The sequence below is a fragment of the Ochotona curzoniae genome, unplaced genomic scaffold (genome assembly GCF_017591425.1).
Source record: "Ochotona curzoniae isolate NIBS_2020 unplaced genomic scaffold, NIBS_Ocur_1.0 scaffold_3890, whole genome shotgun sequence".
NCBI lineage: Eukaryota > Metazoa > Chordata > Mammalia > Lagomorpha > Ochotonidae > Ochotona > Ochotona curzoniae.
Window position 1 is genome coordinate 22,340,292 of NW_024467115.1, and position 27,568 is coordinate 22,367,859.

General features: G+C 40.5%; 1 protein-coding gene across 3 annotated transcripts in view; it reads left to right on the forward strand.

Annotated features, from left to right (window-relative positions):
- Positions 1 to 14,859: 14,859 nt before the first annotated feature.
- ADGRG6 (adhesion G protein-coupled receptor G6) overlaps positions 14,860 to 27,568 on the forward strand; it is a 133,524-nt gene continuing 120,815 nt past the window's right edge. For all 3 annotated transcript variants that reach the window (XM_040965313.1, XM_040965314.1, XM_040965315.1), the window contains exon 1: positions 14,860 to 14,959. In XM_040965313.1, coding sequence (XP_040821247.1) covers positions 14,860 to 14,959 — 100 coding nt within the window. The remainder of the gene's footprint in view (positions 14,960 to 27,568) is intronic.

Below are 27,568 nucleotides of genomic sequence, written 5' to 3' on the forward strand. Positions count from 1 at the left end.
CTCTTGTTATGGAAAAACTATGGGATAACAGTAAGGTAATGTAAAATAACAACTGATTGAAAACGGGCGCCCCCTTGGGGCAGGTGTTCTGCATGATGGCTAACATACTCTTGCCATATTGGAGCTCTGTTTGGGATTTCAGCTTCCAACCAGTGCACAGCTGGGAAGCAACAGGTGATGGGTCAAGTACTTGAACCCTTGTTACCCTTTAGGGAGATCTGGATGGACTTCTAGGGTCCTAGCTTCAAACATGGCCCAGCCCTGGCTGTTGCAGGCATTTGGGGATTTAACCTTTCCAGCAGTTGGAAGTTCTCTTTGCCTTTACATGAAAAGAAAACAAATTAAAAAGTTCGGAAGAGGAAATGGTGCCATTCTGATGTTAATTATTGGATCAGTATCACTAGCAGAACTCTTACAGTTCTTCACAGGGTTAATACTGTATTTATGATCCAAATATATGGAACAGCATGATTACATTTGTGTGCAACAAAAAAATTATAAGACTTAACAAAATTAGTGGAGGAATCAAATTTCATTTTGATTCTGATAAATTGGTACACTGGACTCAATGCTACAAAATTAAATATATATGGCTCCGTGACTATGGGTTCAGATACTTTATGTATTAGAGCAGTTTGAGCATTCTGCCTGGGTGACATTTCATGTGAAGACATGGGGCTAATAGTCAGGAAAGGTCACAGAGAAAAGCACAGCACTGGTAATTACTCAGCCCTTAATGTGTGCTCAGGATCCATTGTGTAACTTTGGCTAAGCCACACTGTCATTTGGAACTTCAACTTTCTTTAAATTAAGACATAATTATTTACAGGCATGCTAAATTAGTGAAGGCAGCATATTTAAAAAAAAAAAAAAAACTTTTAGTTTTTCTTTTCCCCTTTCTCCTCTCCATTGTCAAGTCCAAGCTCTGTGTGCTCATAGCTTCTGAGAATGATAAAAGGGGCAGACAGAAGTACTCAGAATATCTGGTTTTTTTTCCACGACTTGAAACACAAGGAAGTGAATGGAGTGTTGAGGTTCATCAATATTAAGGTGCAATGATAAGGAGGAGCTAGCTCACCTTTTTCAGGCTGGAAATGAAGAAAGGTTAAACAAGGAGGGATAGTTTGTAAGATCTCGGGAGAAGGGGTTTCCAGCAGGAACCCTGCATTCTGTGTCTGTTGGAGATCCAGGGAAAGGCAAAGGAGCAGCAAGAGAATGGCTCCTTGGAGGATCTAAGTTCATGAAGCCTGTGACTGTCCATTAAGGGAGTTGTGGAAATAAATGTCTAAGGGCTGGCACTGTGCCACAGCCCTTGGTTAAGCCTACACTGGAGTTGTTGGCATCTGTATTGGTGGCAAACAACTGACTGCTTGGCTTTCAATCTAGCTCCCTGCTAATGCCCCAAGCAGCTGAAGATGACCCAGGGATTTAGACTCTTGGCACCCACATGGAAAACCAAGATAGAGTCACAAGCTTCTGGTTTGGCTCTGGCCACCAATGGCTGTTATGGTCATTTGAGAAATGAATCAACAAATGGAAAGGGGCCCAGCGGTGTGGCTTAGTGGCTAAAGTCTTCACCTTTAACACACTGGGATCCCATATGGGCGCCGGTTCTGATCCCAGCAGTTCCACTTCCCATCCAGCTCCCTGCTTGTGGCCTGGGAAAGCAGTCGGGGCGGCCCAATGCTTTAGGATCCTGCACCCGTGTGGGAGACCTGGAGGAAGTTCCTGGCTCCTGGCTCCGGACTGGCACAGCACTGGCTGTTGCTCTCATTTGGGGAGTGAATCATCAGATGGAAGATCTTTCTCTCTATCTCTCCTCCTCTCTGTAGATCTGACTTTGTAATAAAAACAAATCTTAAAAAAAAAAGACCTCTCTCTCTCATTTTGCCTTTCAAATAAATAAATAAATAAATATTGGGTGGGGACAGGCAGAGAGAGGAGAGAAAGAAGGAGAGAGAGAAAAAGAGAGAGAGAGAGGGGCAAAGGATCTCCTTGACCAGACTGGTATCCATGTGGACCATCCTGAGACTGTACAGCTTGCATGCACTCACATGGTAAGCCAAAGACCTTGTTTCTTCTACCCTCTTTGCTGAAGAAAGTCATCAGCCTGGTTAAAAAAGGAGAGCTGAATGGATTAAAGCAGAAATTTCTAATGGAGTTGAATTATTTGCCAGTTAACCTGATTTGTGGAATAAAATTTATATATCCCCTGGCACGGAAGATCAATTTATTTTGGCTGCTCTAATGCTTCTGTAGATATTTTATGTGGCTGCTCAAAAAGTCAATATTAACTTTTATTTACATAAGCATAATATCCAGTTCAGGAAAGATAAGAATCTGTTATCTTGGGGTGAGGCACGGAATTCACTTTGACCCTTTGGAAAGCGGATTGATGCTGACTCACTTGTGTATAGGAAAAGGCAAATCCCACACAGAAAGGAATCCGTCACTGAATGGTTAAAATAATGAGGGCTGTGAAAACCAAATAAGGGAAGGCTGAGGAGAGAGATGAAAGCTGCCTTGAAATATTTCAAAGGTTTATTGTAGGAGATAGAATGTCCTTGTTCTGAATGGAAGTTGAAGGCATGACTGCTTGATTCAATCATCAGAGAGGAAGTTTCTCATAGTGAGTGTTCATCAATGTTACGGGTTTCAAACAGATGTTCAATATTCATTTTGTGTGGAATGTTGACAGAAGATTCCTGTATTCAGAGGAATGCGGCTCTGGCACTTTTCGTTTTAGCAGGATATGATATGTGGGGCAGGCAGAGGCCACTCACATTATACCAAATTCCAGAAACTATGCTGAGTTCAGCTCACTGAGTCTAACAGTGCCAAACATTGTAAGTAGGGTCACTCTTCATTTTGCAAGCCAATCCTATATAGCTTACACAGTGACCCGGAAGATTGAGTGTTGCTGAGGGCCAGGTTTCTATCCAGGTCTATAACATTTAAAACCTGCATCCTTTCGTTTATATATTCCACTTTCAAAGAAAAGAACAAATTCTTAGGTTGACAGACTATCCAAGCACACAGAGGTCATTAGCATATGGGACCAATGGCAAGCATTCATACATAGCTAAAATGAGCTATGACACATGTATTTATATAAAAAAATCAGTACCTGTGAAGATAATATGTTATGTTAGTACATAGCAGCATGTATAAATACTCTTCTTTGGTTTTGGTTAATGTGATTGTTAATTTTAAGTGCTAACTTGTTCTGATCATGGTGGTGAAATACTGATCAGGTTTCCCAGCCCCCACACTCCTCCCCTCCCCCCAGTGATTACCATTTAAATCAGTGGATTTTGCATCATGTCCTCCAGGTTCATTCTCACTGCAAATGGTAGCATTTCCTTCTTCCATAAGGCCAAACAGAATCCCATTGTATGTGTGTGCCGCATTCTTTATCCACCCATCTGTTGGTGAACAAAAAGAAAATAAACCCACAGTCTCAGTTAAGAGGGGCTCAAAACTTTTCAGAAAAGTCGTATTCTAAAAGCCTTACACATGGATATCAACCTTTTTGGATTCATGAAGTTTTTGAGCCCCCACATATGTGGACTATTAAACCAATTCAAAGAAAATAAAATAGTAATCAATGGGATGCAAGGGGGTAGGGACAGGGAGGTATTGATCAAAAGGAACGAGGTTGCTGAGAAGAGATGTAAGCTTTTGAGATTTGCTGCACAGCATGGTGTTTATGGTCAGTGTACTGTATGTTCCAAAAGAGCTAAGAGCAAATGCCAAGAAAATTTGATCACCAAAAATGTGTTGAATATGATCATTGCATTCATTATTCCACATTGTATACTATAAAAGAATTACATTATACGCATAGATACATACAACTATGAATTGCCAACTAAAGACAGAAAATACACTTAACAAAATATCTTTTAAAAATCAGTGGATTTGGAATGAAACCAATTCTCCTCTATAATGTGGGTGTGACTTGTGGAATCCATTCTAGGCCTTACACATTCTAGGCCATCCCCCAAACAAGCAGGAATTCAGTCATCACACTGCCTCTGGATCTGAACTACACCTGTCCCCTGCAGGCCTTTTCAGACCTGTACCTTCTCAACTGCGTGGGCCCATACCTGCCAAAAAACAAATTATATATACACATTGCTAATTCTGTTTTTTGGGACACACGGGCTAACAGAATTATTCAAGTTTCTTTGTATGCCTTTAGGTGTCCTGGTTTTCTTTTTGTTTGTAAATTCCATGGCTGAAACTACGGCATGCCACAGCCTGGAAGGAGAAATCTTAGTCTAACTTCAGACCTGGCCACAGCTTTCCTCATTTGATCGCAATCTGGTGAGAGACTGAACTCAGCTGCAGGCAGATTCCACACCCACAGACCTGTAAAACAACATAATGTTGCTTCACAGAGAAATACTGCGCATGGAGCTTAAACATTTTATGTGCGAAAATCTGCCGTGATGGTCTGACTTGAGCTGAAAGCGTGGGGACCTTGGGCACTGGTGCCCTGTGCAGCTCAAGCCAGCGTGTACAGCCCTCCCAGGTCTGGGTCTCCTCTCTCTACCCCTGTAACATGAGAACGCTGGGCACAGGAACTTGAGTTTCCTTAAAGGCTACCATTCAATGTCTCCATTAATCCTACTGTTTATTGATCAAAATAAATACTGATAAAAGTCAGAGGTAGGACACGCCCTGCAGTCAGAACTCCCCATTTGGTGGCTGTGGTCCAGCTTCCTTTCATCCCTATCTGTGCTGGTCTTGTTCTGCTTTTTATTATTTATTTATTTTTTCTTTTCTTTCACCCCAACAGTTCTCTATCAGCGGCCTATCAAGGTGAGTCCTGTGTGAATCCTATTTCCCGTAGTCCTGTGTGGAGGCCTGCATCTGTGGATTTACAGGACAGGCTGGGTGGCCAAGGAGGACACAGCACTGGTCCTGGAAAGTTCTGGAAAGGTCGCCTGCAACATTTCGTGTATGTTGGTCAGGACACAGCTGATCAGGAGGAGCCTCCCCCTTTTCCTGGTCTCATCTCCAGGAAGGTGGTGGGAGATGTCCCTTTCTTGTCATCAACATTGCACAGAAGCACACACAGCATGCAGCCCACTTTTCCCAAACTTGCTGAAGGGAATGTTAGGTGACACAGAGGGAAAGAGAGAAGTAAAAAGCAAGCAGCATGGGAACTTAGTGAAGGAGCCCCCAGGAGAGGCCCCGCGACTCAAAGTGACACAGGGTATCCGGTAACTAAGACCAAAGATGCCCCCCTGACGCCTGCATTCCGAGCTTCTCATTCCCTTCACCAAGGGTCTTTCCGGGTTCAGGGCTCACTGCTTCCCGGTGGCCTCCAGGACTACTCCGTGCCCTCCCCGCCTGGGAAGCGCGCCAGGCCCTGCGCCCACCTCTCCCCAAGCCCTGCCGGACCCCACCGCCTCCTCCTCGCTGCCCGCTCCAGGGGCGCCCGTCCCATCCCGCGGGCCACTTTTCCCTTCTTGCCCTCGGCTTGTCGAGCCTGGGTGGGGCAGCAGCGCCTACGGGAAGGGCCCCGCCGCCTGACTTCGCCGTGACCGCGGCCGCCCCAGGGCCGCTCGGAGCCGGGGCAGCCGCACCTGAGCCCCCAGCTGCGGCCCTGCGGCGGCGCCGGAAGCGCGGGCGGCTCGCACGGGCTCCGGGGGTTGGGCAGCCGGAGCCCGAGGTGGTGGGAGGACCAAGAACCTCACCGGGGCTGGCCGGGTCCCGCCTCGGGCCGGACGACCTGCTGCGAGTCGCTTTCTCCAACCCGCCCCGCCATCCTCAGAGCGCTCCCCAAGCCCCGGCGCACAGGCGGACCCAACTTCTTCCTCAGCCTGGAACTCCACTGCAAGTTCTGGGCGAGGAGGAACCTGCCGGCCGGTCGGCCGCCCCCTCGCGCACGGGGTCCGCGCTGGAAGTCGGCGCCGTCCGGGTCCACCTTGCGCGACTCGGAGCGCCGGCGAGCCCCATGAACTCGTCCGAGAGGGCGTGAAGCAGGGGGGCCCGGCCGCCGCGCGCGCCCCGGACACCCGGACACCCGGAGGGGATCCCAGCGCCCGAGCCAAGGAGAGTGGCTGAGCAGGACCGGACGGCCGCTGGGGACGTCTGGCAGGAATGCCAACATGTAAGTGCCACCTCTTGGCTCACACTTCCTTCACACCTTGAGCTGCTCCCCGCATCCCCGGGGCCTCCCGCGTCCCCTCACCGGAAACGCTTTTCCAAGGGACTTCGTACACTGCTTCGAAGGCAGAAACCGGTTTGTCTTCCCTCAGCCCCTCGAGGCACTGGGGAGAGTCTTGCCAAACGCAGCTGGGACCTGTGTACGCCGCTGTCTCTCTTTTCTCTCTGTCTTCCCGTAGCGAGAGGGTGCTGTAACGCGTAGTGTAAAGGGGAAGGTTTCCAAAAATGGGGAAAACGTGTTTCGATTCAAGCTGAGCAGAAGTAGCAGGCACCGCTGCTCCTCCTGAGGCCCCTGGCCCTGCCAGACCAGCGCCTTCCACGACCAACACCTGGGGCTTTCGAAGGTACCGGATTGCTGGGAAAAGTTTCATATTTGCACCTTGCCGCCAGTCTTTGTTGAAGGTGTTCTCGGCCGGTCAGCTGCGGATGACTAGCCTCCCACTCTAAGACGAAAGGCGTGTGCTGATATGGAGGGATTTGAGGAGAATGTTCGGCGGGAGACTGGGGAGGCTGGGAGAGGTAAAGAAATGGCAAGGGTTTTACTCTGTGGATCTGTCAGCAAGAGGTGAGGTGCCTCGGTGAAGCCGCGCAAGGATGGCCGAGCACCGCCTGACCTTCTAGAATGGAAAACATAAGATTGCTCTTGAAAGGGCCAAGCTTATTTTTGTGGTCAGCTGTGCGGTTGCTTTTTCTTGCACTGGGTAATTTTCCTTTGGGTATTTAAACTTGGGCAGATACCCCTTCCGTCGGTTTACCCACTCGCACTAGCTCATGTGCCCGAGCTTGGAGAAATTGATGGTCACCTTTGCTCCCATTACTGCCGGATCTGTTACCCTCCAGTTGAGTTTCCCCTGTCAGTTTAATGTTGGGAGATGTCCTGTTTTGGTCGGTCTGCTCTGCCTTGCACCCTACCCCAACATGTACTTTAAACCTATTAGAAAGAGGTGGCCCTGAGCTCACCCTGTAGTTCTGTGCCTGATAGCGGGCAGTATAGCGGCCCATGAACCATTCGTTTTTATTAAATTGCATGCGAAATAATCCCACACCTGTAAGTCTTAAAGTCACAGTAGTGCCAGTGAAATCAGCCAGGTACGACATGGAAGAATTTGTTTTGGGATCAGGCCAGCAGTCTTCTATAAGACTTGTTCTCTTTCAGGGGCAACATATTTTGAGTGAATGTAAGTTTGTTTTCAACTTCACTTTTCTGAAAATGTAGTGGAGTTTTGACCAGCACGTATTTGTCCAACTTCCTTTGCGCTTTGCTGGGTATTAAGATCTTATGAAAAAGGGGCGTGTTTTCACTTTTACAGGAATGCCAGTTTTTAAGATGTGACAGTGATTAATAGGTAATATAAAATGTCGATTCTGAAACTAAATTATAGTGCATCTGAATTTGATGTACTTTAAAAAATCATGTTAGTATAGGGTAAAAGTGTGAAAATTCAGCTATGCAGTTAACAGTTTAGTAGCTTCCTTTGATTTTTTTCGCTGAGTTATTCTGACAGAAAGTTTAAATTTTTTGTCAGATTGTGAGCATATGTTTTCCACTCGCTTTTTATGGTCACCTGGAATAGTTGAAGCTGTTATGAATCATATGGGATATTAGTACAATAGAAAATATACAGATAACAACCTTCCCCTTAATATTCCTACTTGCTTGAGAGACAATTTAAAGATAGCAATATCTTGAATTTTAATAAATTTATTTACACAAACTAAGTATAAAATATGTTATTCTCATTCTGAAGTTACAGACGTGGCATAAATAAGTTTTGGAATTGTAACTGCATGTTTTTCATATCTTAAAACATTTAATAGATTTTATAAGACTTGGGATAGTTGGTCTCACGTTGGATGAAGCTACTATTGTGTTTATGGCTTATATAAATCACGTGACATTGTGCTTTCCACGTGAATGGTGAAAGGGGCTGTTGTCCCACCCTGTGGGGAGTACCAGATGCTAGCATTTTTGCTGCCTCACTGGACATGTTACTCTGATTTTTCGAAGTAATGATTTGAAAAAGACTGTTTAAAAATAGGCTGACAACTTCTTCCTTAACTTTGTCTCTTTTTCTACTGTCCGTATACCTTGCGGAACTTACATTGTGGATGGGATGATTAAAAGCTGCTATAAACTACCCAGATTTCTATTTAGTTAATAGAAAAAGACTTTGTTCACGTGTGTAGTTTACATGGGCAAAACGGAATATTATCTTTTTCGTATTTTATTTGGATGACCTCATTGCATTATCTACATCAGATGACATTAAGATGCATGCTAGATGATTAGGGGGAGATATTTGAAGGATAAATCAGGCACAACTAGAAATGCCAGCAAAATTTGAGTGTCGTTACCTAAGTATCATTTTACTTTGCTTTATAAGCATTAGTCAGGATAGAATAATTAGAAATGCTTGAAAGAACTTTTTACAACATTTACAGAAAGGATGACAAAGGTATACTAAAAATAGCATCGGGTTCATTTTAAAAATCACAAATCAGTAGGAAAAATATTTATCTTGTGATGGAAAACTGCACTAATTACTTGAACATGCCATTCCACATAAAGGAAATCCCCATGGACACTGCTACTTGTATCAAAGTGGTCATGATTAAATAATAATAATAGTGACAAAGGGTATTATGAAACAGGAATAATAATAATAAGGGCATCATGTAATATACATGTGTGCTAAACTTTTTTAGGAATAATTTTAAAGCCATGTGAAATTTGTGAAAATAAAAATGATACAAAGAAAGCCTTTATTTAAAATCAAAATGTTAACCCCATTTTTAGTTTTCTTTCTTCCATTGGGTCTTTGCCTGCCACTCCTGTTCCCCAATACCCTCCCAATACAGGGCCAACTATTTTTTTGTTTTTCTGAATCATAGGAGCATAAGTTGTACACACCAAGGATTCAGAGTGTACCTTCTCAATGAAAGTTTTTTAGACATTTGTAGATTAAGTTGGAATTGCAAAGCAGCCTGCTCCAAAGTTGATTTAGTCTACAGAGATATTTTTACCTAGTTCTTTCAATGCTAATATTTTGTAAACTATACTACAAAATCAAAACCAGGATTTGATATTATCTTCTTTTATATATATATATATATTTCTCCATTTTTGCACATTTCCTTTTGTGGATTTTTTTAATCTTACCTATGATATAAGCCTATTATGAGGTTGAGATAAACACAACTTAATAAAGGAATTTCAATTGAGTAACTATATGGCTGTTGCTTTTTGTGTATATTGTTTAGGCTCAAGAATATGACCTTTAATCAAACTCAGGAATAGTATTATGAGCAGACTGTAATAAACCAAGCTACCATATTTTTTTTTCCATCCTGGAAGAATTAATGCATTCTTTATGTCACTGCAAAATTTCCTTTTGGAAGAGACTTGCTGTTAAAACGCATTTGAGATATCAGAAACAAAGTTAACTTTGACTTTTGATGGTATTGATAAAATTAGTACCATGTCAGTTTCTTCTCTACTTCTCTTTAGAGTTGTGACTTTTTGGGAAACCACTGAGAGTAGAGAGATGAAAGAGAATAGATTTTAAAGATTATTTTAGTGATACATTTTATTAGAATTAGGTCCACAGGGGTCATTTCCCCATTTAAAACAATTCCTAATAAAAAAATGTTAACATTCTACAGTTTCTCAAAATAGAAATACATATTTAACTCACAGTCATACAAATGTAAGAGAGAAACTCGTTTGCCATAGGTGGCTTGGTTTCTTTCTGAGTTGAGTTGGAAGCCAGATGACACAAATGCCCTTTGACTGAGGTGCCACTGATCACGTGATCTGGGGCAAGTGTTTGGTGCCTTCGTTTTTCCATCTGTGAGACTATAGCTTTTTGTGCACCGCTTTGTCTTTCAGTTTACAGACACATACTGTTCTCTGTCTTACCCTCTTTCTCCTTCTCATTTGCTTAAGATGTTCTTTAATCTCTTTAGTTCTTCAGATGAACTTTGAGATGACTCTCAAAACGGTACAGGGCTGTGCTATTTTTTGTAGTTCCTCTTTAGGCCCTTGGTAACCCTGTTCAAGAGTTTCCATCCTTGTGAGAAAGTTTTTGAAATCCCAGGGATATGTCTTTGCTAAGTGATCCCCTGAGGAGCCACACAGTGCTTGCCTTCCTCTGTTCTATTCTTAATTTATTTGTTTCTGCCCTTCAGTAAACAGTAAAGTGGATGAAAGTTGGCTTGTCATATGGTTTATGTTTGGTTACAAGTGCTTGCCCTCTCCTCAGTTCCTTTTTTGTCCGAAGTGATGGAGTCTTGAGACCTGGAATGCATCAGCCCTGCTCGTCATCTGCAGCCGATTACCTGATAGGACGACAGGAAGGTTTGCTAAGACAACTTTAGGAACGGATATAAGATCCTTAAATATCAGAACCTTTTATAGCAAAGGACAAGTTGCCTGAGCTTGTAAAATAGATGGTGTCGAGTGTAGCTAAGCTAAGGAGCACAACACCCTGTGTGTTGTTGAGCGAGCACATGAACTTGAATAGGAACCCTTCTTCACATATGGAGAAAGGAGAACTGCCTTGTGCCACAGAGTAAGCCCTGGCAATCCCCTAGACAGGATACTTCCTGCTGCTAGCATCTGGAAGGCAGGCGGCCAGGTCGGGTTGATTTGACCCTCTATTACTCTGGACTTTAGTTTCCTCCATGGTGAAATGAGGTTAGATTTCATTTCTGGTTCTTCCAGCTCTGAGAACTCAACATTGAAAGCATAATTGTTCTTTTGATTTAGAAGCAAATTCATTCATTCTCAGTATGAATGGGAAATATGTTATTCATGGAGCATTAAGAAGAAATGCACCTCTTCTTCAAGTGACGTTTGTATGTGATGAACACTTATCACTGACCCAAACGCAGTGACTGTTACCGCTAGTACTTGTGATGGATAATACTCATTTATAGGACAGGAATAAGGATTTGCTCCCAAACCACACAGTTAATGGAAGAACCACCATGTGGCTGTGTGCTACTTCAGAGTTTAAATCCATTTGTATTGTTATTATTACTGAAGTAAACTACTCGGGCTTGGCGCTGCAGCCTAGTAGCTAAAGTTTCTGCCTTGAACACGATAGGATCCCATATGGGCACCAGTTCTAATCCCGGAGGCCTCGCTTCCCATTCAGCTCCCTGCTTGTGGCCTGGAAAAGCAGTTGAGGACTGCCCAAAGCCTTGGGACCCTGCACCCATGTGGGAGACCTGGAAGAAGCTCCTGGCTTCCTGGTTTCAGATTGGCATAGCATCGGCCGTTGTGGCCACTTGGGGAATGAGTCATTGGACAGAAGTTCTTCCTCTCTGTTTCTCCTCCTCTCTGTATATCTGACTTTACAATAAAAATAGATAAATTCTTAAAAAATAATAAAAAACATACTTCTCAGTAGTGGCCATGACTTGTAGACTCAATGCTTTTGAAATAATGTGTTTGAAAACATATCTTCCGGGCCAGCCTAGCAGCTAAAGTCCTTGCCTTGAATGCACCGGGATCCCGTATGGGCGCCGGTTCTAATTCCCAGCAGCTCCACTTCCCATCTAGCTCCCTGCTTGTGGCCTGGGAAAGGAGTCGAGGGTGGCCCAAGGCCTTGGGACCCTGCACCCATGTGGGAGACCTGGAAGAGGTTCCTGGATCCTCACTTCTGATTGGCATAGCATCAGCAGTTGCGCTCACTTGGGGAGTGAATCATCGGATGGAAGATCTTCCTCTCTGTCTCTCCTCCTCTCTGTATATCTGACTTTCCAATAAATAAATAAATTTAAAAAAAAAAGAAAGAAAATATATCTTCCATGCAAAAAAACTTGAATTCATGTCATAGTTTTGTCCTACTTTCCATAGGAGAGCTGCATGTTGTTGGAGCTTGTAATGTGGATACAGACTTGTGGCACGTGTTTCAGGCATGACTTACAATTATTGTATTCATAGCAGACATGAGCAACCATTTTCATTTCTCTTCCCAGGTCTTTCCAGAAATGGCCATGAAGTCAATTGATTAGTGTTGACTTATGAAATGAATTCGATATCCATTCTTAATTCTGTTCATTTGATTCCATTGTGGACACAATTGCCACAGTTAGATTAGAATACCCATCATGATGGGAATGGCAGTGGCTGAGAATCATTGATCTCTTGCTGAGTATCAGGCATGTCTTATTGAACCATTTCACACACACTGTCTTTGAGCTGACAAATTGGCACAAGATGGTTAATTGAATTTCGCATGGATTGAAAAATTCATAAATAGCAATCTCAGGCCTGTCTAACTCCAATTCTGTTCTCTTTGCAGTGAGTTGGTCTCTTGTAAAAAGATTCAAGAAAGCATGCTTAAGGCAAATGTAGCAATCACTTAATGCCTGCTTTGCTCAGCGGGGTTACTTCTGCTGTTTTCCCAGTTTTCAGTTTACTATTAGACATTTTTCTCAAATCTGCAGGATCTCGGGACTGTTTTACTGTGGCTCTAAGCTGTGTTCTGAGTTGTCTTCTCACTAACTCTTAGAGATTTGAAGCTCACCTGGAGGTTTCTTAGTGCTGCTCACCCACCAGAGTACCTCCTAACTCTTCTGCTTGCCAATCCTTCAGTACGGACTGACTTGCTGCTCCCTTCCGGCCTTGTTTTTATTTTTATTTAAATGGAGCTGACCCAATGAGATTACCAAAGTGTTGTTTTAAGCCCAGATAATAGGGACATTCCATTCTAAATCATTGTTAAATATTATTTAAAGATGAGATTCTTATGTGGAACTATTGAGAGTTTTCAAAAACTCTATTTCTTCATCTATTGTCATACTTGATTTTTATTTTCAATTTAGAAACATTGATACTGATTATTATAAAAGAAAGTTAAAATTTTTTAAAAGATTTATTTATTTATTTTTGGAAAGCCACATTTACTGAGTGAAGGAGATACAAAGAGAAAGATCTTCTGTCTGCTGGTTCACTTCCCAAGTGGTGTCGATGGCTGGAGCTAAGTTGATCCAAAATCAGGAGCTTCCTCTAGGTCTCCCACGCGGGTGCAGGGTCCCAAGGCTTTTGGTTGTTCTTGACTGACTTCCCAGTTCACAGGCAGGGAGCTGGATGGGAAAGTGGAGCTGCCGGGACACAAACCAGTGCCTATATAGGATTCTGGCATGTGCAAGGCGAGGGCATTAGTCACTAGGCTACTGCTCTGGGCCTGCTAATACATTTTTGAATGTTAATAATATAAGGCTCCATTTTAGGAGGAATAAGAAAATGTGTGCAATTTGATTTTTATTTTAAGTATTTTCATATGTAAAACTGGATGACAATGGCATTCTTTCCATTTTCTTTATAATCATAAACTCAACGCTCCAGTAAAGAATTTTATAAATAGTAAGTAGAAAAACTGTATGTCATTGTGAAAACTAAAACAAAAAAAAAAAAAAAGAAAAGAGAAAAAGATGTGGGAGAGAGAGAGAGGGATAGAGGGTAAGATAAAAGATACTATTCTCTAAAACTGTTTATGTGAAATACGTGAAAATTGTTTCCTTTATATAAAAATAAAGTGTGAAGAAAAACTAGATATCATTATTAAGTTAAATGTTTATACAAAGCCTAAGTTTCCAAGAAATATAGGGGAGATTGATATGAATATTTTCCTATTGTCCAGATGGGCATATGTCTGATGCAGCTGAGGCTGATGTTTTATTTACTAAGGTAAAGGTAGAGTTGTAGGGAAAAAGAAACAGAGATCCTCTGTGTGTAGGTTCACTGCCCAAATGCCTACAACTGCAAGGGCCAAGCCAGGCTGGAGCCAGGAGTCCAAAACACCATCTGGATCTCCCACATGGGTGGCAGCGACCCAGTTAGCCTGAGCCGTCAGTAGGTGTCTCCAGGGTGCACGTTGGCAGTAAGCTGAACCAGAAGTGGAGTGGGAACTTGAGTCTGTGCACTCCAGTATGGATGTTGAGGATCCCAATCAGCAGTGTAACGGAGGCACCAGATGCCCACACCTGAAACTGCTGGGTTTTTTTGTTTAAACAATAGTTTTTTTCTTTGTCCAAATATATACCCATCTTATGTGGAAATAAGGAGGTACCACTAAGTGGCAAATAAAATTGATGAATCTCTTTTTCTTTTGCTAATTAACATGAAGCAGGTGATGAAGTTTTAAGTTTCTTCTTTGGGAGAAAGGTTGAAGAAGGCTGCTATTTTCCTGAGCCTGGTGTGAACCTGCACTTTTTTTTTAATAAACATCAGTGTTGGGCTGATACCAGCTTTTTTTTTTTTTTTAAGATTTTATTTATTTATTGAAAAGTCAGATATACAGAGAGGAGGGAAGGTAGACATGAAGATCTTCCATCCGATGATTCACTCCCCAAGTGAGCACAACGGCTGGTGCTGTGCCGATCCGAAGCCAGGATCCAGGAACTTCTTCAGGGTATCCAATGCGGGTGCAGAGTCCTAAAGCTTTGGGCCGTCCTTGACTGCTTTCCCAGGCCACAAGCAGGGAGCTGGATGGGAAGTGGAGCTGCTGGGAATTAGAACCGGCGCCCATATGGGATCCCGTTGCGTTCAAGGCAAGGACTTCAGCAGCTGGGCCACCTTGCCAGGCCCAAACTTGCACTTTTATGTTGTTTGTCCCAGAACTTTCCTGAATGCAGAGTGATGTGATGGCAACTTCCTTCCATTGCAGGATGTTTCCCACAGGTCGAATGTGGAGCTGCCATTGGAAGTGGAAGCCGGGTGCCTTTCTGTCCCTAATTGCTGTGTGCATCATATGTACTCCTCATGCAGGTAAGACTTCTCGCTTAAAAATATGTTACAGAATAGTTATTACAAAATCTTTAGGAAAAGTTTAGTAATGATTTCAAAGTTACCTCATTCTTGTCCCCCACCCCCAAAACTCCCAATTTTTACAAGATTCATTCTGTGTATGGCCTCTGTCCTCTATGAGTTGAGTGTGAATACTATTACTTTGATCTTTGTTTTGTTTTCTAATGAGTTTATTCCTTTAATCTCTGCTGTCTCTTAGTTTTATTTATTTATGTAGTACATATTGAGTGATGAGATAACTGCATCATTCACTTTAGGAAAGTGCTAGTTACTTATTACTGAATAAATATACAACAGTTCTTTCAAGTTTTCAAATAGCTATTTATAGCTATTTATAGAAAGAATAAACTGCTATTTTCATTCATCTTCATTTTATAGCTGTGTTGCAGTATGGAATATGATTTTGAAATTAGGCTACACAGTTTATTTCATTTACTTAGTATAAAGGTTAATTTTAATTGTTGTCTTATTTGAGTCACAACATTTTTGTAGTTCCAGTTTTTCATGATCTTTGAAATGAGAGCATCATGGCTATTGAAAATCAAATTTCTGTAAATAGCTAATTATAGCCAATCACAGACTGAAGAATATGGTGTCTGAAAGTAAACTATTCTTTATTTGGTTTTGTTGCTGAGAAAACTTTTATTTCTTATGGACATTCTATTTTACTATTTATTTTCTCCTGTGTTTAGTAAATTTATTGCATTTTCTTTTCAAATAAAATGTCAGTTAAGGAAATCATTATTCTTGAAGTCTTATGCATTGTTCCTTGGGATTCAATCAAGATTTATAAATTGCATATTTATGTCTGGTAGTAAACGTGATATAGCTAAAGAACAATGGAAATAGTTTGTCTGCTAAAATTGCATATGCATGACTCAAAACAATTCTGCTTGTGTTTAATATGCAAATACTTTTTCTAGCTACCAAATGATTTCAGAGTTAAAAAATCTTTTAAAAGTTGGTAATTTCTCTGATAGTTATTGATGGCTTCAAAACAGCTGATCCTCAGTGAGTTTTTGTGTATTTCTTAGAATTTCATAGTGAAGTCACTCTTCCTGGTGCTGTCATTTCCAGAAAGAGGAAACATCCCTGGAAGGAGACCTTTCACTGACTATTCTTTAGGTTTATTGATGTTCAGAGTTGAACTATGTTCTTGACTTTCAGAAGTGATCCTTTAAATATCTCACACAATTTAAATGAGTTGATATTAAAATTAGTTGAGGTCTGCTTACTTTCATTTTTGTTTGCTCAACCATTTTTGGATTTTCATGGCTTTTTCAAACCAAAGTTCCTCAAAATGAGACTTTGATTTTAGAGGTCAATATTTTAATTGCTATATGTGCATTCTAGATCTTTGGTCATTTGTGTCAATGAAATGGAACATATGTTTTGTGGCTTATTAAAAGGAATCCGTTGGATTGGGACCAGTTGAGGCAAGAGAAGCACTGGGTGCCAAGTTTGCAGAGGCATGCTTAGGTTGTGGGAACAAAGTGTCTACATTGGTTATTAATTTGTTCTCTCATTCTCTCACCTGCAAATTTCCTTCATTCTTCTTAAAATTTCCTTGGCTAAGCAGCTCTTTCTGTGCGTCAGGTGATGTTCTGTTTTGATAGTTTTACTATTTGCCCCTGAAGCCAAGATGCCTTGTACCTTTATCTCTCTTAGATATGACTCACTGAAAATGTCACCACCTCATACATTGGTATCCGAACAACAAAAACAGTTCAGAGGTTACTATTGGCATTTCCATATCAAATTTTTGTGTGATAACTCAGCATGGTGTTTCATAGGATGAACTCATGAGACATTTTAACATAATGAGTTTGCATAGATCTAGTTTTTCAAATCTTGCGAAAATCAAAGTAAAGTACTATTGCAGGAGTATTTCTGAAGAATAAGTGTTGTTTAACTCTGCTTGTATAGCATTACGTATACTTTCTTTGATATATTTTTACTGCATGATTGGCCCCTGGAAAAAGTATGGTAACTTGAGGTGGCATCTTGATGCAGATGTTTCCTGATCCTTTATACTGCATTCTGTTCCCTTGCTGGACCCCAGGTCACCATGGGTCTCACCTAGCCTTGGGTGTATAAGAGGTCTCCAATTTCACGTGTGTAGGCAGGACATTGGTTACTACATCTTATCACCAAATGAAGTTCTCAGTTTTTAGAGTTCATCCCCCATCCTAATGTTCTAACTCTATTTGTTAGTCACATGATCCTTTCTAGTCCTTGACCACATCTTCCTGGTACTGTCTTCTGACTGATGGCTGTGTGTTAATCTTCTTCCTAGGAACATGCTAATTGCTTTTAAATCTCTGACCGGTTCATTATTATCACTTATGAAATCTGTCCCTACCTTGCAGAACACAGGAGTCCCACTCTGACTCTTTCATATAATCCTTAGTGGAAATCTGTATATATTTTGGATGTTCCCTTCATTGTTAATGTTTTTGTTTTAATTGATTTGACTGTTAGACCAGGCTGGAGGATTGACAAACCTTTTGTGATTAAGTTTTGCCCTTAGTTCTGATGACTAAAAGTTGGAATCCTGTAGTTCAATTTGGACAAATCCAGAGTTTAATTCATGTAATAGAATTTCAATTTTTTATCTCCAAGTAAGTTAATTTTCAAGATTTAATAATATATAAGATTTGTTACTTTCAGAATTTTTAAGAAAATAGTATAGAAAAGCAACTCATTGTGTGTTGATTAATACAATTTTCAGTAAGAACTACAAAATAATTGAATATTTAAGTTGGTTCAGGTCAAGTGAAATGGCTCAGTGGCTAAATCCTCACCTTGCAAGTGCTGGAATTCCATATGGGTGCTGGTTTGTGTCCTGGCTGCTCCACTTTCCATACAGCTCCCTGCCTGTGGCCTGGGAAAGCAATGGAGGACAGCCCAAAGCTTTGGGAACCTGTACCTATATGGAGACCTAGAAGAAGCTCTTGACTCCTGGCTTCAGATTGAAGCAACTTTGTCCATTGCAACCACCTGGGGAGTGAACCAGTGGATGGAAGATCTTCTCCTCTGTATCTCCTCTCTACAAATCTGCATTTCCAATAAAAATAAGTAAATCTTTTTTTTTTTTTTTAAAGAAAGGATTCTACAGAATTGTAACACAATTTGCTGATAACAATCTAATTGAAGTTGTTGGAGAAAAAGGACATTTTAATATATGGTTGGCTTTGTCTTTAGAAGAATTGGGCAATATGTTTTAAAAGTTAAGAATGCGTATATTGTTTCACGTGTCTCTCCCATATGCAGGCATTTATCCTATACAAATAAAAACACTAATGTAGAGAAAATGTCTGTTAAATGCAGCATTGTAGTAGCACAAAATTAGAAAAGCCTGTTTATTAGCAGGTGAATTGTACATTCCAGATTTTGGTCATTTGTATCAAAGAAATGGAACACATTCTTTTATTAAAAGGAATTACATATTCATACTCTGAAATACCCTTTAGTTCTTCCAAACAATGTGGGAACACTGCATATTATGTTGGGAATATGTTCATAATGATGTTAACCTAAGCAAATTGTCAAACCATTGAAGGTAATTTCAGATTTGCAGTAGGTTATATATACCATGTATACTTGTTTACAAAAGACTATAAATTATATGTATGAATAAAACATGGAATGGTACATGCCTGGTGTTTAAAATGGATTTTCTGCAAGGGCGTTTTGCAGAGTGAGAAGGGGGAAGACAAGGGGACTTTATTCAGCTGTAAATGTTTGCTATAATATCAATAGTATGTGTTATTTTAGTACTTTGAAGAAAGAACCTTAGCCAGTTGTTTGTGTTTTAAAGAAAGGCACATCAAGCATTGGCTGAACAGACTATTCAGATGGATGCTTATATTAATTTTCTGTTAGTTACATAACTGTTACTCTGGTTGTTTCTTTATATGATCAGAATCTCTAAAAGTTGTTTTCATAATAATCTCTTTCTGTGTCAAGACACTCCATTGCTGTAGATGCACCGTGTCTGCAACAGTTACAACTTCATGCAGAGTGGGAAACAAATGGTCCAGAGCCAATGAATTCCCAAGCAACCAGGCGCCTGTTTTCCCACAGATAGCCTTAGTCATGAACATGGAGGGAGGAGCCTCCACTCTATCCTTCTCTCCTGAAAATCAGTGATATCAGCAGATTGTTTCAAACACAGTGTCATTCTGATATCCATGAGCTGTCAACAGCTAAAAAGGCAAATGTTTCCAAAAGTACAGTCTGGTCTGAGTTATGTGCTTTCTAATATGGAGTAGAGCATATTTGAGAAGGCCAGTCATTGGGCAGAAAGCATTTTCTACCTTTTGTTTTGTGTCTGTTGGTTTTTGTCATTATAGACTGAGTAACGATTATTTAGTATCAGTGATATGAAATATGTGTTTAAGTGTTAAGTAGATACTTTGTGCATGTTTTGATATTATATCAAAAGAATTTCAAAAGCCTAGGAAAATAGTTCTTTTATAAATCCTCAAGGCTTTTCCAGCCATTTTAATATTAATGTGTGCTTAAAATGACTAAATAGATCCACAAGGTTAGAAAGGAAACGGAATATTTTACATTTCACAACGAATGTGTGCATATATGTGTATATCTGCCAAACGTTCCATATCCCTTTCTGAAGCTTCCAGCTGAAGGGCTGCTTTCCCTGAAACCCTTCAGATTAAAGGAACCAATGTGATGGAAATAATACAACTTAGAAAGTTGGGTAAAGATGTTTATTGGAGGCATCTTTCCAGATCATTTCCTTTGTGTACCTTTGGGTGATCTAAATTAAATGTGGCAAAAGGTAAATTCTTTCATTAGGAATCTGATACATAAAAATTGACTGGGGGTCTCACCTACAGAGTAAGTAATCATCTTGAGGGACCTGGGGCCATGTGTGAAACTGAAACTTGGTACGAATGTACAGAGCCACATCCTCAGTGGTCAGATAAGACTTGCCTCCACACTTATCTTCATTTAGATAGAATTGATGCAGAGAGAGCATGGGGATGGGTCTTGGACAGTCCCAGGAAGGCTTCAGGGCTGATCCTGTCTACACAATGTTGTGAGAATGTGAGCTGCCTTGGAGTCTTTATTTCTTAGCCTCAGCTCCCACAGCAGTACTTTTCTCACTTTGTTTTGAAAGCTAAAGTCCTGTTGAATGAAAAGTCTGTGATGTAGAGAAATGGCAGATTGATTTTGGGGTGGTGAAATCAATAAGGCACAGTAGGGGTTTTCAGATAGCTGAAGAGAGGTGGTTGATGGTGTTAACAGAACTCTAAGTACCTTCAAGAGTGATCGGTTGCCAAAAAAGAAAAACCAGGTGTCCTTAAGGTTCCTGTTGCTGGAAATTGCACATAACGAGTCAGAGTATTGAGAAGGAGCTTGTACTGGAAACCTTGAAAGATTCACATACCTCAGCTTAATCATGAATTGTAGAGGTATGTTTTGCATAAGAGGAGTTCAAAAAGTTTATGGAAAAATGCAATTAAAAATGATGTGAAATTTTCATGAACATTTTCAAGTATCTTTAGAGTCTATACACATAGTTTTGCTTCACTTTAGTAGTTTCTTCTATGTTTATTTCCTTTCTCTTCTAATGGCCAACTCTTACCCTCATCTAGAACTGAAGGTGATTCTCATACAGCTCTGGACTTTTGATGGGTATACAATGAAGGTTGACTCACTGAGACTCTGACAGTGCCAAATTCCAACTTGTACTAATTTCTAATTCACTAGGAAGTTTTCCTTTCCTGTTAAGTAGGCAGAATTTTTTTGGCACTATTCTTATTAAAATTGCAATATTATACTGTTCAGTACAGAAGTAACGAGGAAATAGCAAAATAGTAAAGAACTGAAAAAGGAAAAAGAGCACAGATGCACTGCAGATTCATTGAGTAAAAAGGTAAATTGTGGATGGCAGAGAGGAAATTATGAAGGGTAGGTGAAAAAATAAAATTCTGGACTGAACATGAAGACATGTAAACATACTTTCTCCTTATTGAACCAAGACTATTAAATACCTGAGAAGAAGAGAAAAGTTTTAACTTGTATGTGAGTGGTAGCTGTCACCAGCTCAGAGAAACTTTTTAAACTATCTCTGAGAAAAAAAAAATAGAGAAGAAAAGCACAGTGGCATCCATGTGGCCCCCACATTTCATGACTCAGAGCTCCGTTGGTGGATTGCTCTGAGTCAACCCGTGTTCAAATCAGACCTTTACTTTTCACTGATGAAGAAAATTATACTGATCATTTTATTGATTTGGATCAAGCTACAGCAATTATCCAATGCTCACAAATTTTGAATAAGTCCCTCCCCCCGCAAACCTTTTATGAGTATTCTTTTCCTGTTCAAAATGTAAAGGATATTATGAAAGCAAGATATGAATCTGGCAGAAGGAAATGCTCTGGGAATTTAATCCCTGCTTTCATACATATCCGTGTTTTCTTTCTTGTGTCCTGCTTTCCTTGATTAGTTTTACGCCTAAACATATGGTCTGAAATATGGCATGGTATACAGTATTTGCCTTTAGAGTGTCAATGGTAGTTTTGATTGCTTTAATGAACAGCAATTTTTAATTTTTTTAAATTTATTTTTAAAAGTAAGTACTACATGGTTGATCAGGGTGGGAAGGATCAAGGTTTAGGGAAAATTTGGTGAATTCGTTGCTTCCTAATTTGCCATTTCTTGTTGTTGTTCCTGAGGGAAGGGAGGAAATAAGGGGGGATACCATTCATAACTTTCCACACATCCCAGTACCCAGGGATAAGGAATGACCACCTCATATCAACCCAGAGTCTCAATGTGTACTTATTCCAAGGGTCCTGCCCAAGTGGATTGGATAGTTCTGAAATGCTGCTGATTCACGGATCCAAAGATGATGTCACCCTCCCAATGTCCACTGGTTCCATTCACCAAAATTATTTGCTGTCTTTGTTTGCTTGGGGTTGCTGTCCAGTTAGTTCTATTCTTCTGTTACAGCCCCTAAAGTGCTGCCTTAATGTCATTTTACATCAGGGCCTGTGTACACTGCTCTACCTTTTTCATTAAACAGGGTATGTTCTCCCAGGCAAGTCCAAGAAGCTGGGCCATGCACATAAGCATCACCAAATCCCCCACCCAGGTGGGTTTCATGAACCTGACACCCACCTATTCTACGGGCCCTGAGACCCAGACCAGGAGACCCAGGCCCCACCAGATTCCCCACCCCCACAAGATTCCCCACCCTGAGGTTCAAGGAACCAGCATCCACCTAGAAGGTGAGTCCCAGGATCTGGGCCAAGTGATCCACACCCCACTAATTTCCCTGCTCCTGGGACTCAGGCACCCATCCCCCACCACACATGTGGGCCCCATGACCTGAGCCAATCTACCCAACCCATATCAGATCCCCTGTCCCTGGGATTCATGTACCTGGCCCCTGTTTTGCCAGGCTGGCATGACTCGCCTCACCTGAGCTTCCACAGCCACCTAGCCTAGCGTAGTGTGCCCCCTGTTTCAGCTACTGCTTTATGTATTTTTATTGGAAAGACAGATTAAATAGAAGGAGAGAGCGAAAGAGAGAGATCTTCTATTTACAGGTTCACCCCCCAAATGGCTGCTTCGTCAGGAGAGGCTCCAATCCAAGACCAGCATCCAGGAGCTACAAATTTATTCTGGGAATCCAACCTGAGAGTAGGGACCCAGGACCCAAGGGGCCATTCCTCAATGCCTTCCCAGGCCGCAAGCAGGAAGCTGGATTGGAAGTGGAGTAGTCTGGACTTGAGTTGCTGCCCACATGGGATGTCCATACTACAGGCAGAGGCTTAGCATGATATACTACTGTGTTGGCATTTATTGAAAAGAATTTTAAGGCAGATAATGAGAATTTCTGGTCATGGTGGTTTCAGTGGCTACATAATGTTGTTGTGGGTGGAAGCAGCTAGATTTCTGGGTAGAATATGCCTCAATGTAGCTTTGCTTTTGTTGTCAGATTTATTTATTTATTTATTTTTAGGCTAATGGATTGCATTTTTTTCTTGTTTTATTTATATAAGGAGAACAAATCGTATGTGTTTCACAAGACAGATATAGCCGTGAAATGATGCATCCCCTCCTGCTTTCCATCTACCAGTCTTCCTATCTGTCTCCTTCTTCCATATTTATTCAAAATTTTTGTAAATTTTTACAGTGATGTACTTTGTTCACTTTGAAATCACTGGCTTAACACTCTGTTAAATTACAAACTCAACAAACAGCAAGTACAAACAAAAAAACCACTGTTGTTCAACTGTATAGAAAAAAGATGGTTTTTATTTTGTGTGCTTTAAATATATATGCAAAGTTTATAGAAATGAGGTATCCACCTCTTGTTGAATTTTCTTAATCAGAATGCACACCAGAGCCTTCTGGTGGCTCAATGGAACCAAGTGTTAGTTTTTTTGCTTGGGCTGCTGACTTTTCTCTTTGGAATGGTAACCTGAAAACCTGTTATTTGTAGGAGGCATAATTTGTTTCAATACTTTAAGGGATAGATTTCAATAAATGGTAAATGTGGTTTTTCTCTGAGCCTTTGTTAAATTGACATGGGACTTTTCACTTCCAGGATGGTAACCTTTAATTGGTATTTTCTTCAGTCTTTCTTCACTTCTCATTGTTGGATTTGCTTACCTATATTATACCCAGGTGTATTAGACGTTTCTGCCTCTTTTATTATCCATTTCAGAAGAGAATTCTTTCTGAATTGTAAGTCATTTCTTATTATTTAAGCTGGTGGCTGCTCACATATGTGACACTATTCATTGATCTTGCCACCAAAAACCGTTGTCAGCAAATGATCAGTGAATGAATTGAATTGCCTTCTAAGCAGTCCTGCTGGGTTCTGGATTTTCTCCAGCAGGGTGCACAGCCTAGCACAGAGGTCTACAATCTAAATCAGCCCTTCTTACATTATGTTAAAATGCACTCAACGTTTGTTTAGGAGAGCATTAAATTATTGAGAGGAGTACAGAGAACATGGTATTAGTATTGCTGCATTTAACCTCATTTAAAAGCCAATGATCGTTTTATAATAGTATAATAGTATATGAGAAATATTTGTCTATTAATGTAATTGAAAACATTTGCGGAAAACATGTATAATGAAAAAACTGTGCTTGGATTCCAGAATTTTTAGTGCCAAAGCAAACTTCTTTTAATTCCAATTTCCAGGGGTTCCCCCCCCCTTTTTTTTTTGTTATTGTTTTATTGTTGTTTCTTAAGTACCCTAACTTGTACATGTGTAGATTAGGCTGCTTTTAAAGGCCTAGATATACAAACATACATTATAACATCAAGGAGTTTTTAGTGCTTTTCTTTTTTTGGATGTACTTATTTATATGAAAGGCACAGTTAGTGTGAGAAAGAGAAAGCAAGGCATAGAAAGAGAGAGGTGGAGAAAGAGAGAGAATCTTGAGATCTTCCTTCTGCTGCAATGCCCAGGGCGAGGCCAATACAAACTAGGAGTTTGGAACTCCATCTAGGTCTCACACACGCATACCAGGTACCCAAGCATTATTTTCTACATCCTTCCTGAGAACATTAGCAGGGAGCTGGTTTAGAAGTGGAGCAGTCAGGAGTTGAATCAGCACCTATAATCCAATGCTTCCAGACTGTCAAGTGTATTTTTAACTATACAGAGAAGTAAATACATCTGTAGAATTTGTCTAAAACACAAATTCTTTTTTATGGTTGCTGTGTTTGCCAGTAGGAAGGCAATATTTGATTTTACTATATTTGTGTTAGTTATGTTGATTCAAATACTTTCAGTCCTTAAATATTGATCATGGCAGAAGATACTTCTGCACACATCAGCTCCATTCATCTCAAGTATAAATTTCATCTTACCTTTTTTTTTTGACTTCTACAGGTACTTGAAAGTTAAGGTTGTTATTTAGGCATTTGTGGGCACCTCTCTTTCTTGGAGAGCATCTCTCCATTTAATGAAATCAAATATAATGATTGAGGTATTATTTTCTATTAAACTTTCGATTCACATATTGGATTCTTTTTTGTTAGCTAGAAGCCTATTGTGATGATCTTTTGGCCTTGTCACCGTTAATGAAAGTAAACACCAAAAAATGGATCAGGAAGTCACTCTGTTGGTAGTCATCATGTGCTTGTTTGTTGTTCTGATTGCTTTGTTTAGTTTAACCAAGAGGTTTACCATTTATTTACTATAATGCAATTTATTTTTCTTTTAAAAATTTATGCTGTTTGTGAAAATTACCACAAATCTCTGTAAATTGGATTGCTGAACAAATATAAAGCATGAATCAGAAAGTAAATTCTAATCAAACACTTGAAAACTCTGACCTGTGATAGAATGAGTATGCGGTGAGAGGCTTCTCAGCGGTTGTTTGTTCTGCTCTGGTTACTGAATAGAGCAGCTATTTGCCTAAGTAGTACATTGAAAGCATCCATCAAGAAGGTCTCATTTTTGAAGACACACCTGCTATGGCTGGACCCCTGCAAAAGGTCACTTTTGCTTTTTCTGACTTACGAAGGCTAGCATGAGAATGGGTCTGTTGATTGAAGCAAAAATACTAGGACCTGTAATCATCAGTTGCTAATATTAAGATTCCAGATGACTCACAGGTTATACAAAAGCGTCTCTTGAAAACAATACTGTTCAGCCCAGTGCCAGGATCCCATATGGGTGCAGGTTCAAATCGCAATGGCTCCATTTCTTATCCAGCTCCCTGCTTGTGGCCTGGAAAAGCGGTTGAGGCCAGGCCAAGGCCTTGGAACCCTGTACCCGTGTGGGAGACCCAGAAGAGGCTCCTGGCTCCTGGCTTTGGATTGGCTCAGCTCCGGCAGTTGCATCTGCTTGGAGAGTGAACCAGCAGACAGATCTTCCTCTCTGTCTTTCCTCCACTCTGTGTATCTGACTGTTCAATAAAAATAAATAAAGCTTAAAAAAAAGGAAAACAATACTGTTTCCTAGTCCATTGGATGAATAATTTGTGGAAGTGCTATTTGGAAGTAAGCCCAAAGGGTGAAAAGTAGAGTAGTCTTGAACTTCCATGAGAATTACCAAAATGTAAGGCTCAATTTTTACGTCTTGTGTAACTTCATTACTGAATTCCATGCACATTTAACACTGAAATGCTGCAGTAAACATCCCAGTATGATGTTAATACATTTAGTATCATTGGCTGTAGCCATTGAACAGGTAAGCATTTGAAATTTGTGTTATGAAGATACCAATGGTATCTTGGAATCAAGTCTAATTGATAATGATGTAGGCAAAATTTTATGGGTCTTTGATTTTGTGCAGCCATGTAATTGCTTCGACAGTACCGCTAAACAGAAAACCAAAGTTAACTACAGTGAGACTCTCATGTCTTTATTTTTTCTAAGGATTGGGTGTTGTATGTGTGTGTGGGGGGGTGTTTGTGTGTGTGTGTTTAACAGATTTGTTAATTTCATTGTTTGAAGATTTATTTGAAAGACATAAAATGACAGAGTGAATAAGTGAGAGAGAACAAGGGAGGGAGAGGATAGAGGGAGAGAGAGAGAGTGAGCGAGTGAGCAAGAGCTGTTCCATCCACTGGATTACTCTTCAGATGGCCAAATAGCCTTGGCTGGGATGGGCTGGGCTGAAATTGAAAAATCTAGTGCTCTATCTAGGTCCCTCACATGGACAACCAGAAACCAAAAACATGTGCTTTCTTACATGCTGCTTTCCCAGGTGCTGTAGCAGGGAGCTGGATCTGAGGTGGAGCAGTTGGAATTTGAACTGGCACTCTGGGGGATGCCAGGATCACAAACTGTGGTTGAACAGAGGCCCCCTGATTTAGGGATCCTTTTCCCGTTCATTTTCCCATAACTGGAAGCATGTTGCTTACTTTTGCAATTGCTCATGATGGAATGGGGAGTACAATACTTGGTCCTTCTCTGTGATGGTAGTCAGGAGCTTGCAAGCTTGTATCTATTTGCCAGTCATTTCATAGAGACAAGCCCTTTTTTTTTTGAAGGTACAGAAGGAGTAAACTTGAGGATAGAAGTATTTATTTTATGTGTCAGTCTTTTTCTCTGACTCTGATACCCCATCAAAGTAGAACCGGAGAAATAAAGTCTTTTCTCAATCACCAGCTTTTCTCTACCTTTCCTTTCAAATTTTGTAACAGTTTCTCTTCATTCTATGTTTTGACAGTATTATGTTGTATAATTACTAAGGTTTGGCCTTTGTCTAATATTAGTTATTAGAGTTTGAAGATGCATGAGTTGTGTGGTTTTATATTTTGGATAAAACAGAGAATACCTATTACAATATGAGTGGATTAAAACACTAATAAAGGAAGACATTTGTTACTAGGGTGACCCATTGACTACACTCACTGAAAGGTGGAGAAGGATGATTTATGATCAGATTAAACAGAGTATAGCCTGTCCTTATTATTATTACTATGTTCAGAGCAGCTTTAATTGTTCTGAGTTCTGTAAATCTGGTTGTTTCTTTTGTCTTTAGGAATTTTTTGTTGGGGTATTCCATCATCCTCAGTCTCATGGGTTATCAGTTTTAGAACCTCCACAGATACCAAACAACT